Source organism: Poecilia reticulata, chromosome 7, assembly GCF_904066995.2.
Source record: "Poecilia reticulata chromosome 7, P_reticulata-male-v2, whole genome shotgun sequence".
Taxonomy (NCBI): Eukaryota; Metazoa; Chordata; class Actinopteri; order Cyprinodontiformes; family Poeciliidae; genus Poecilia; species Poecilia reticulata.
Window position 1 is genome coordinate 27,191,486 of NC_088836.1, and position 13,034 is coordinate 27,204,519.

At 35.1% G+C, this 13,034-nt stretch overlaps 1 protein-coding gene across 1 annotated transcript; it reads right to left on the reverse strand.

The window, feature by feature from the left end:
- Window positions 1-854: 854 nt before the first annotated feature.
- On the reverse strand, window positions 855-9,881 carry nemp1 (nuclear envelope integral membrane protein 1). Its single transcript, XM_008414716.2, has 9 exons — window positions 9,723-9,881; window positions 8,685-8,806; window positions 8,286-8,502; window positions 7,777-7,849; window positions 7,599-7,692; window positions 7,388-7,502; window positions 6,175-6,400; window positions 4,401-4,577; window positions 855-1,448 (listed from the first exon to the last, which is right to left on the reverse strand). The coding sequence occupies exons 1-9, from the start codon at window positions 9,829-9,831 to the stop codon at window positions 1,283-1,285; spliced, it is 1,299 nt and encodes a 432-aa protein (XP_008412938.2). The 5' UTR covers window positions 9,832-9,881; the 3' UTR covers window positions 855-1,282.
- Between the last annotated feature and the right edge of the window lie 3,153 nt (window positions 9,882-13,034).

The window sequence follows — 13,034 nt, forward strand, 5'->3', positions numbered from 1 at the left end:
TCTCTCAGAAAAATTATTTTTGTATTTATACTACAGTTAATGATTAACCGATTACTAGATTATTTCAATAACTAATTGATGATTAGATCTTTGGGTCACCCAGTCTGAGGTCAAGGTTTTCATCTAGGAAGTCTGTTCATCACTACATTCATCTTTCCCTCCATCCTGACTAATCTGCCAGTTTCTGCTGCTCCACATTCCCACAGCATGATACCACCACCACCATGCCTCACTGTAGGGATGGTGGAGTTTTCTACAAACAGCCTGGAGTGATACTTTAGCACGAAGCTTAAAGGATGTTAATTATGTAAATGTGATTTTCTTTGCTTATTTTTAATAAATTTGCACATTCTCATAATAGGGTATTTGTGTGTAGAATTTTGAATAGATTAATACAACATGGAACAAGCTGCAACAAATTTTTTTAAAAGGTTTCATTTGAAAAAATGTCTTCTGTTAGAAGCTTGAAATTTGTTGTGATATGGACTGCTACAGGAGATTTTTGTTGCCAACAGCCATCACCAACTTTTTTGAAGACTCTTGAATTAATATGAATTACAGCAACATTTATTTTCCCTTTGTGATCAGAAAATTATTTTTGAATTGAAGCTTTTACAGTAAATATTTCTTTCAAGCATTCAATAGTAACAATTACTGGATTGTGTAAGATTGTGTTGGGGAACAGATGTGTGAATTCAGATGGATCTAGAATACATTTAATAAATAAACAATGTCTTGACCACAGTATCTGGAATATAATAAAAAAAGGACGTTAATATAGTAAAGCAGTCATATTTTAGGACAGGATAAATCATAAAAAATATATATTTAAGTTTCAAAAGCATCACTAGGTGTCCAAACACAAATATATAATTTTTTTATTCAAAATATTTTAGAACAGTTCCACAGATATTTCCATTAAAATCAACATGAAGAAAACACATGACCAGTTTTTCTTCTGAAATAATAATTACAAAAGTGTGGAGAAAACGTGAAGCGGATTCTCTCCATTCACAGCCTAATGGCTTGAAACACAAGTCTAGTCAAAGTAAAACCTAATGTAATTCAAAAACTCTCAATGTAAATTTACCCATTTAGCATCTGAAGAATGCGTTCATGCGCCTGAAGTGCTCAACTTTTCTTTTCTGTCTGTGATCACTCCGGCTGGAGTCCAGTCCAGAGATTTCCTCCATCAAGCATGAAAACCTGGACAACCCCGGTGAGGCGTTCCCCAACCTGCCCGTCAGCAAGGGTGCAGTTTTATTCTTCTTCTTCTACTCTCTCATTCGGCCCTTATCATAGGCTTCAGTTCTTCTTCTCTGTCCTCCTCATCGTCGGTGTCGAAGAACTCGTCCTCAAAAAAGCTTCCTCCAAAACCGTATTCCTGCGCGTGGACGGACACCTCGTTTGACTTCAAGTGCGGGGATCCTTCGATAAAATCGGCAAACCTGTTGATGATGGAGATGATGTTAATTTAACAGCTGAAACCGAGTCTGTGTAACCCTGTGGTCCATCTCATTTGATCGAGCCGACTCACTGCTTCCCTATTTCTCTCCTAGATGATGCCGCTCACACTGATGCTGGTTCTGCTCCAGGTTTCTTCCTGTTCAAAGAGAGTTGTTCCTCTCCGCTGTCACCACATGCTTGCTCAGAATGACGAGTTACTGCTGACTAAATGATCCCCAACTGGCAGTTTTTACCTGAATTTGACTGTATTGCTTTATAACTAGAATGAAATTAGGATTTCTATATGAATAGATCATATTTGGTTTGATTATACAGCTCTGGAAAAAATTAAGACACTTAAAATGATCAGTTTCTCAGATTTTACTTTTTATAGGTAAATATTTGAGTAAAAGGAACATTGCTCTTTTAGTCTATGAACTGCTGACAACATGCAGGGTTTCCCGTAGTGTATCATAAGCCTGGCGGGCCACCAGGCTAAGCACTGCTTATTTATTAAGCTTTTAATTTTTTTTTTGTTTTTGCATTTTTTAAGACTATAGCACATAAATATCAAGTGATATTTTTAAATTTCCTGTCAAATTTAAACATTTTTAGCTCAAAAACACGATGGACCACTGGATGAATGACAGCTTGAGCGCGCCAACCACCAGGCCTAGAAGGTTTTCTAGGGGAAACCTTGACATGTCTCCGAAATTCCAACCAAAAATTTAGTTTTTATTTGCACAAAATTAGAAATAACGAAAAAGATGCAGAGATTTCAGACCTCAAATGCAAAGAAAACAAGTTCATATTAATATAGAAACAACAACACTAATGTTTTCACTCAGGAAGAGTTCAGAAATCACGATTTGGTAGAAAAACCAGAAGGTTTTCAGTCGGGTTCAGTGCTGTGGGCTCTTAGTTTTTTCCAGAGTTTTATTTTTCTCTACTGTATTTTGGGGTGACATGTATTCATGCTTTAGAAATAAGTTGAATTAAATGCATCGCAAATTTACAAGAAAACTATTTACAAACCAAAAATGTGTTTTTAAAAAAAAGTGCAAAATGTAGGACACGATTTTCTACAATTTTAATATTTACACAAGGAGCCTCCTGCAAATCAGAGACTATGTCAAACAGCCTTTTTTCTCACTAATCAGTCAGAACCCAGCTTTGGCATTGGGAAGTTTCATGATTTGTAGAGCAGGAGGAAAAGAAATGTCTATTATAAAATAATTGTTCTACACTTGTATGTCAAGTATGCATGATAAATGTGTGGATGTGCCAAAATTTTCTCCAGCTGAACAAAAACAAAACTGAAGTAATTGTCTTTGGACCTAAAGAGGAGCGAACCACAATCAATGCACAGCTTCAGTTATTACAACTGAAAACCAGCGATCAGGCCCGAAACCTGGGATTAGTGATGGACTCTGACCTGAACCTTCAGAACCACATTAAGACAGTCACAAAGTCGGCCTTCTATCACCTGAAGAACATCTCCAGGATTAGAGGACTTATGTCTCAGCACGATCTAGACAAGCTCATCCATGCGTTTATCTTTAGCCGCATTGATTACTGCAACAGCGTCTTCACAGGTCTGACTAACAAATCAATCAAACAGCTGCAGCTGATCCAGAAGCTGCTGCTCGGGTTCTCACTAAAACCAGGAAGATAGAGACATAACACCAGTTTTAAAGTCCCTACACTGGCTCCCTGTAGCTCAGAGAATAGACTTTAAAATACTGATATTAGTTTATAAATCACTGAACGGTTTAGCACCAAAATACCTTAAAGATCTGTTATTACTGTACCAACCGTCTAGACCCCTCAGATCTTCTGGTTCTGGTTCTGCTCTGCATCCCCAGAACCAGAACCAGACGAGGAGAAGCAGCATTCAGTTTCTATGCACCACAGATTTGGAACAAACTTCCAGAAAATTGTGAAACAGCTGAAACACTGGGTGCCTTCAAATCTCAACTTAAAACCCACCTGTTTAGAGTTGCTTATGGCTAAATTAGGGTTAGAGTGTGGGTTTTGATGTCTTCCATGTTTTTATGTTTTTACTTTTTTCTTTCTTTTTAAAAAAATCTCTTTAATGTTTTTATCTTTACTTTTTAATTTCTTTTTATTTCTCTTTCTCACTGTTTACGTTTTAATGATGTAAAGCCCCCCGGAAAACGTCCCAGTTAAACGACGTTTAACTAAAGTCCTACGGGGTTTAGAGTCCTAGTTGACGGCGTCTCAACTAAAAACCTAGAGGTTGGAGTCCTTGTCAAACGGTGTTTTTGACTAAAGTCCCAGAGGGTTAGAATCCCAGTTAAACGACGTTTAACTGAAGTCCTGAAAGGGATGTGGGTTTTAATGTTTTAATGTTTTTTTTTTATCTTTCTCTTTCTCACTGTTTATTTAATGTCACATGCTGTTTTTATTTTAATTATGTAAAGCACTTTGAAATGCCTTGCTGCTGAAATGTGCTATACAAATAAAATTTGACTGATTAATTGATTGATTGATGTCCACAGTGTTAGAAAACTGGAAACAATTTAAAGAGGAAAATATGCAGAAGCCAGGAATGAACAAACTTAATCAGAAATGGAGCTGTGAGGTAATGTGGGGCCGACCGTGCAGAGTTAATAATCATTGTTCCTATTTTGACCTCTGATTATGAATAACGAAGCTTTACAAATACACTGAATCATCTTTTATCTCAACAGTGACCTCATTAGGTAAATAAATCAACTCTGTGTAAACTCAGGAAGTTCAAAATGCCCGACCTGTGAGTCAGTGAAAAACAAAGCAGCAGATGCATATTTTCATCTGGGTTTTTTTGTAACCTGTTCTAATATTTTTAATCACTGCTGTCCTCTCACCGCTTTTATCCTGAAGTAAAATGCAACAACAATCTTTCTTCAAAAAAGTTTTGCACAGATAAGCCTTAAAATCAAAACAGGCACCTTTTTGGGGACTGAAGCCTGGACACGGCCTTCCAGGGACTGAAGTCTGGGCTGTTGCAGTATTTACGCAGCTCCTCCAGCGCGTGGCGGGTTTCTTCTTCTGCTTCTTTCTGATACTCCTCCTCAGTGAGCAGGCGGCGCGGCTGGGGCTTCCAGTAAATGTAACCTCTGACTTTCCTGCAAACCAAGACGATGTGATGGAAATAAGAAATAAAAACACATCAGCATCACCCGGTAAAAATGCAAAATAAATACCCTGAGAAATAATTTATAAAGTTTGTTCACAGTTAACTGAAAAACCAACATGATAGAGGGGGAAAAGCTAAATACCGCCGTTTGTACACCTAAAACTTCTACATTATTGTAATATTTGTAAATGTCAATATTTTATATAATACATAATAGAAAATATATTTTATATTACAAAGTATTTTCAGATTTTATTTTTATTTTATTACATATTTTATGTATTAAAATATTGTATTATATAAAATATCTTCACATTATTTTATGTAATGTAAAAATATTATATTTATGTAATAAAATATATTTTAATACTTGGATGTAAATTATAATCTGTCGTGAGAAAATGCACTAAATTTATTTTCTTAATTAGTTATGAAGTAAAGGGTCATTTCCCCTTTTTTTATCTGGAAGAACATAGATAGTTAAAATGTCTAATCTTTAATAAAATGTGGACCAGATCATCTAAGTTTAGGTATTGAGCCTCTGAATAACAGTTTGTGACTAGTAACTTTTTAATTTTACATAATAAAAAAAGGATTTTGCATCAAAATAAAAGCCAAATCAAGAATTTTGTTTTTAGAATCCACAGACCAAACTGAGAAAAACATTTTATTTTTGTATAAATGTGTTTTAAATAGAAGAACACAAATAATTAGGTGGACAAAAACTAAAGTTATAATCTGACAAATTAAAAATACAGGTCATCAAAAACAAACAAACAAAAAAATCCCCAAAATTATATTTTATCTTTCAAATAATGCAATAAGATGAAGTCTGGAACATCTTTCCATACGTATCCAGCCTTGGAAAAATGATTAATTTCCAAGCATTTCAAGGCTGAACAAAGAAAACTGTAATGAATCATCCGAAAACGCTGATTATCTGCACATGAAATTCAGTTCTGAGGGTTTTCCTAACATTTACTCATTTGCATCCTATAGCTGAAGCCACAGTTTGCAGAAAGGTTACAAACAATCAAACTGATCTTATGGCACAAACTTATGAGTCAGTGGCAGTGAAAGAAAGTCAGGCTTATGTAAATAAAATATGGAAACTGACCTTACTAAAAAAACAAGTTACAGTCTGATGAAACCAAGCACAAACTTTTTACTATGATTCTAAAAGGTGGAGGTGGCAGTATTATGCTATGGGGTTCATTTTCTTTTTAATGGGAACTAAAGTTTTGCTGAAAAAAATTGTTTTTTTGACTCAAAACTAAGCCTGTCCCAATAAGCAATAAATCAATTAATTGAACAAAAATGAGAAAAGCTTAACTTCCATTTGGGCAACAATCACTAAAGAGATGCTCCCTTAAATATCACTGAAAATGTTGAGAAATGCTGCAAACATTTGACACCCAGTATGACGCAGTTAGTCTGCTCCCCCTTTTTCCCTGTCTAAGCTGGACAACTATCACTTTTTAAATACAACTTTGGTTACAGTTTCCCTACATTGAGCTTCTACAGGAGATTCTCAGCTCTTGCTGTACTCTTGCGCCCTCTTCTGTCAGCATTTGAGCATTGCATACCTCCACACCGTCAATGCCAGAATGACTGGGTACTCCAGATTTTTGGAGAGCAAAGACGCCAGGATGATAGCAAAGGCAACTTGCTGGATCTGAATTCCCAGATAAATTAGAAGCAGTCCAAACAGTTGCAGCGTCCATGACAGGATGTTGATGCTCTTCTCATCCACCAGCGGGCCGTAGCGGTAGCACACAGCAAAACTGATGAATCCCACCACTGTTACGTAACCTGACATAAAAAAACAAAAAAAAAAAGGATTTACGCGGTGTTATTGCAACCTAAAATATGACTTTTCTGTCTGTTTTCAACTTGAAGTGCTTGATGTGACAAACACACAGCATGGTTATTATTATTATGTGGATGAAATAGAACAGGTTTTCAAAGGTTTTGCAAAATAAAAGTATGAAAAGGTTTGCTGTGCATTTTGTATTTGACTTCCTGCCAGAGTCTACACTTTGTAGATTCACCTTTCATTGCAAGTTTAGCTGCAAAGTCTTTTCAGGAATATCTTTTTAAAAGGAATATCTATTTTTAACTAATTTCTCTCCTATTACAATTTTTCTGCACCGATATATTGCATTGTATATCATCTATTGTGTTTTATAAAATTCAATACACTTAAAAAAAAAAGTCATCCAACTCATTTGCACATCCCTGGAATAATGAGTACAATGTATCTATTCTAATAACCACATACAGAGACACACTGTCTCTGTATGTGACAGTGTGTCTCATACAGAGACACACTGTCACATACACTGTCTCTGTATGTCAGAGACAGTGTGTCTCTGTATGTCATAATCTTGTACAGTATATTTTTATTACTATTATTGTTAATTTTTTTTTGCTGTTTTAAACTAGTTTTCAACCAGAATTCCCCCAATATTCATCATCATTTCAACATGACCACACAAAAGCATCCCCACAGCATGATGCTGCCACGTTACCTTGTAACTTTGAAGGCAAAAGTGCTCCATTAAAGGTATCAGACTAACTATAGTATTTCCACACTTTTTGGATCTTTACTTGTAATTTAACAGAGAATCATGGAACATTTTCCTTCCACTTCACAATTCTGCACTGCTGTGTGTCGGTCTATCCAAGTTTCATGAAAAGTGAAAAAGTTCAAGGACTAATGAATATTTGTTCAAGGCACTGTAACTCTTCCTCTTTGTTATTTTCTGCCTGAAGTCTGTGTTGTTGGCGAGTGTGTACCTAATGCAGCATGCCAGTGCTCTCGCAGAATTACCCCGAGGTTCCTGCAGACCAGCTGGATGGCATACAGAGAGAAAGACCACCCGCCCACAATAAGCATGTAAAAGGGGCTTTTCTGTGGAAAACAGCAGGGGGACAAACAACCACTAGATCAGCGAGACTTTAATTATGAAAAAAAAAAAACAAATTTCAAAGCGATTAAATAGCTTACCTTTGGCAAAAAGCGTGACAGAATGAAAAAGAGGATGATCAGAGAGGCGATCATGCCTGTACTCATTCCAGCAGAGTAGAAGAAGATCTGACTCCTTCAGGAAAGAATCAAAACACAGAAAAAAAACTGTAATAAATCCAGTTAAAAATGCAGGACTGGTTTTCAGACAGATAAATACCTGCTCAGGGATTCTGCAAAAACAAACAGCAGCGCTCCAGAGAGGAAGACCAAAAACAGATAGATGTCAAACTCTGAAAGGAAAAGAAAGTTAGCTGGTAATTATCTGTGAGGCTTGAAGCAACCTGCTTAGACTTTGACTTTTCCTTTCCAAAGAACTTTGCTCTTTTGTGCTCTTAAAATAACATTTATTGTCTCAGTAACTCCTACGTCAGTCTGCTTCTTATGTTGGTGACATTTTACTGGTAAGTTCTTTGTTTTACGTAAAGTTACAAAAGCTTGTTCATGGTTACCAAGGTTTTAATATAAAACTTCCTTTATTCTTGTGTCAAATTTGTAACATGTTGACATTAACGTGAAAAAATCCGTTTTATTTTGAAAAAATTGCAAAGGAAGAGCTTTGAATGGCTCACTCCTGCCTGATGAGTTCTCCATATGAAAGTTTATTTTTTAAATCTTAACCAAAGAAGAAACCTGTCAGAACGCGATCTGCACTGGATTCCTACTTACTGCGAATTGGTTTGATGGTGTACTGAGCTCCTGCTGTCGGATCCACCTTGAAGCATGTATTTTTGCAGAACAGGTTGATGTTAATGACAGTTTCATTGTGCTGTTCACGTAGAAAAAATAGAAACCAGCTCCAGGCATTGAAGCGCTCCAGCTCCTGCAGCTCTTCTTCACCTTCCACAGTTTGCACCTTAAAGACCTTTGAACTCCACACTTTCACCTGTGAGAAAGAGACATTTAATGTACAGTTTAACAATCATAATCATGCACAGAGCATTTTCCTACAGTCAATTTTAAGCTAACAGAGCAACTTTCAAGTTTCAGGATAATAAATTTTGGATTTTTAAAACCTTTTATAGAACAATAGGTCTTTAACAAGTCAGTGTAATTTGTGGAACTTGCATAAATTCTTGTCCATGTTTGCCTCCAGGTTGGAATAACTCTGTTTTTATAGCAGAACCGGTTGGGCCCCAACATAAGGTACTGCTCGCCATCTTGAAGATCAACTATAGGACGGGTGCCACCTAGATTGAACAAGCAGATACATGAGTGAGTGTATCACAAAATAAAAAAACAACAACTTGAAATTTAGAGCAAATAAGACTTTTCTCCTTTTATGTTTTCCTGTAGCCTGTCTGTGTAGAAAGTTTTATAATGGATATAATATAGGGCAAATATTGTAATGATATCAGTTGCGATATATGACTGTTTTTGTCTTTTCTCCCTTTCTCATATGTGTTTTCACCACTTTGTGACCTTTGAAGATGAGCTGCCATGATACTCTGTACTACTGGCTAAACATTACATTATCAGGAATAATGCAAGTTAACACTTGCATTGCATTGCAACACTTGTTTACATTATGTTATATATATGTATAAATAAAAAATAAATACTAACTTATAGAACCTAGAATTCAGCTCTAAAAAGCTGCCACAAATACCTAAAAATGTGTTTTCAGCTAACTTTGTAAAACAATCTCTCAGCTTTTCTCAGTACAAATACTGACTATGTTTCACTGAGGGAATATATTATGACCTATCATTCATTACGTTTTCTACAAGCAAAGCAAACATATTAATGAGGGCCTGAATGAAAACAACCTAGGCGTGTTCTGGGATGTCAAGCTAACGCCTACAAAAATGACAGGATGCAAATTTCTAAACAGAACAATGGGTGGTAGCCACAAGCTTCCACAAAGGAACAAGACACGAAGGAAATTAATAATTATATTAACTTCTATTGCTGTCTGATGAAGCTAAATAATTGTTAAAAACAGTTGCTACTCTTTCAAAAACCCATTAATGTTACACTGACTCGCTCAAAGTTCAAATGTAAATGGAGACAAACAGTAGCTAATGTTTACTAGCCGTAGCTTGTAAAATATATGTTAAATACCACCAAAGGTCATTCTACCTACTTTATAATACAGCTTTTTACCTGTATATTGGTGTGACGTTTGATGTAGACACATAAAAAGCACTGTAAAAACCATTAACTTCGAACTTGCTGAGATGTAGCCATTTATAATTTTCATGCATCCCGCCATGATGACTTTGCTAACTCCCGCCTCCTCTAACGTCTCTTCCTGCCTTCTCCGCCTAGCAGCCGTTCGATGAGTTACAGGCGGGACAGCCAATCACAAAACAAGACAAGATGACGTCATCGCTAGGGTTTGATATTTCGGTTTCGGATATTGCTAATCTGCCATTTTCCTTTCTTAGTGAGATTATTAGGAGAGTATGTACTACTAAAACAGATATTTAAACATTCATTGTCAAGTTTAAACTGTAGAATTGTCTCAAATTCAAATTCAAATTGTAAACAAAATCAAATTAAAGTGAATGAGTCAAACTTTTTTTCTCTTTGAATATCTTAGTTTTTGTTTATTTGTTTAATGAAAATACCTTGTTAAGCCATAACACATAAGAAACCAGAACTATATCGCCTTACTGGAGAATTCTAAGTCATGTGAGTGGTTGATTGATTCATTGGTTTTATTTCAAACACAAATAAAAAACAGTGAACAAAAACAAAACAATGTGTCCAAAAAGGAAAAGGTTTATGAATGTTTGTTGAATGTTACCTGGAAGTAATTAGTTTCTTGCTTTGAAGTTAAGAGCTGTCACAGAAACAGTAATAGTTGACATAAATACAGAAACAGCTGAAGCCTTGTAATTAAGTATGTTGTATATTTTTTACAAGATACAGGATTATTTTTTGCCCATTTTTATCTAACACGACCCATTTGGTAAAATGATACACCTCAATAAATAAGAAAAGCTAGTTGTTGTTTTTTTTCATTAATTCAACCGACAAAGTCAAACACATATTATTTACATTTATATATGTTTGTTTCACTCAATTTTGATGATTATGCATAGCAAATGAAACCCAAAATGTAATTTATTTTAAAAAAAACAAGCTACTCAAAACCAACAAAAATAGTATTCTTAATTCAGAAATCTTTTGTGTTTTGGCCTATTTAATGGGGAAGTCCAACAGACAGTCATTGACACACCCTCTAAAAGGAGAAAGAAATGACAATTGCTTAAGAAGTTGACTGTTCATGTGGTAGAAAAAGTTGCGCAAGCAAATCCACCAATGCAGATGAGCTGAAGGCCACTTTCAAAGTAAAATTTTTAAAGATTTTCTGTGAAGCTGAATTTTGGGTTTTCAGTAACAAGTTGCCATGACGATTAAAAGAGATAAATGTATAAAATCTATGGTGTAATAAATTTATGTAAAAATATGTTTCACATTTTTAATCAAATTACTGAAATAGATTCAGAATTCAGAAAAAATATCAGAAACTCACAAACCAACATTAAAGACTGGTAACAAACCCTTTAGAGCAGGCCAAACATATTCACAAAGTATGAGAAATGTTACAAATGATTGGTTGATTGATTGATATGTAAAAAAATATGTCACTTTAGACATATTAGGCATTTTTAAAGTTTGATGTGACGGAGGTGTCACAACCATTTTTTACCTAATATAAATTTGTAACATTAGGTACAATTAACTATAAATAAATTAAGCGTAAACCGAGACTTGTTATTGGATTAAACTGGTGACATTGGACAGTGGGTTATGAAAACTCCCCATATTTTTATAATTAGCTGGTTCTGTTGGAGATGAGGAGAAGACGTCATGACAACCCACATTCACACATGACTGCACAGACAGGCTGCAAATACATCAATTTGGGTTGCCAAACTGATGATTAAGCTGAATGAGGAATTTCCAAAGCATTAAGTGTTGAATCTGAGTCACAGAAGTTGCTGAATGTCATTACTCTGTACACATTTAAGTATTTTCTATTTCTTTTCTTGCATCTTTTTAAGCAATGCAATTATAAAGGAGATTTGTCAGAAGCCTGGTTTGTACCGTTAACTTTTATTTTTGATTAATATCAAAGACAATATCAACCACAGAATGACAATCCACTCAAAATTTAAAATACACCAAACTAAGCCCCAGACTTTACATTCTATCTATCTATCTATCTATCTATCTATCTATCTATCTATCTATCTATCTATCTATCTATCTATCTATCTATCTATCTATCTATCTATCTATCTATCTATCTATCTATCTATCTATCTATCTATCTATCTATCTATCTATCTATCTATCTATCTATCTATCTATCTATCTATCTATCTATCTATCTATCTATCTATCTATCTATCTATCTATCTATCTATCTATCTATCTATCTATCTATCTATCTATCTATCTATCTATCTATCTATCTATCTATCTATCTATCTATCTATCTATCTATCTATCTATCTATCTATCTATCTATCTATCTATCTATCTATCTATCTATCTATCTATCTATCTATCTATCTATCTATCTATCTTAACACTTAGCATCCTTTAGTGGACAGTTGGAGAAACAACACTTTGCAGCACAAAACCTGCTGAAATAATCAAAAAACTTTTTATTCTTAGTAATACAGTTTTCTGTTAGGCTTTTTAAGACAAATTTTCTGCAATATAACATTTTACAGCAACTGTGTTAAGTAACATTGAGCATTTTTTTCTGTTTTAAAATATGCACCAAGTTTTCCAAACTTGCTGTGTCACTGTGCATTCACAGAATACCCAATCTGCCACATTGCCTGTATCTGAGTTAGCAGCAATAAATGTTTCAGTCAGAAATGAGCCAATCCTGCACCAGCCTATACCTAATGATGTTTTTACATTAAAACATTTAACAAGAATCAATTAAAATAGAAACTGTGAAACCAGTATGGTAATTTTAGAGCATCTTGATTAAACTAGCGATTTGCTTAGATAGTAGAGGAACCACATGATTCTGCAGTTAAGTTGTGGTATCATTGCTGCAGTTGTGCAACAGTTCTGAAGCTGTTTTCCACTTGGTGATTAGTTGACCTTCTTTCCACATACCCAGACAAGCCCAGAAAAGCTCGGCAGCTGCATCTGTATCTTCTCTGTGTCAGAATCAACACCCACCAATGGTATTGCTTGCAGGATTGTTTGATGGAGTGTTGTCCTCCTGAACTCCACCCAACATCTGAGCTCCAGAGTCTGAAAACAGTGTCGACTCTCACACTGACTCTTTATTCATGGCAGCTTTATACTGCTTACTGCACCGTAGAAGACAAATACTTCTGAGTAAAAGTGGAATTTATCATCATCTAAGTATGTCACTGTTATAACCTTTTATCTACTGCAAACACTTTATGATCATAAATTAAAATATCTATGTTT

What these genes read in the sequence shown, in the direction of transcription:
- nemp1 (XM_008414716.2), bottom strand. Translation starts at nt 9,831, where the DNA reads ATGGCGGGATGCATGAAAATTATAAATGGCTACATCTCAGCAAGTTCG. An exon ending in CACCATCAAACCAATTCGCA is followed by an intron (nt 7,850 to 8,285) that starts GTAAGTAGGAAT and finishes TTTTCCTTTCAG; the next exon opens with AGTTTGACATCTATCTGTTT. An exon ending in AGGCTTCAGTCCCCAAAAAG is followed by an intron (nt 1,449 to 4,400) that starts GTGCCTGTTTTG and finishes CATCATCAACAG; the next exon opens with GTTTGCCGATTTTATCGAAG.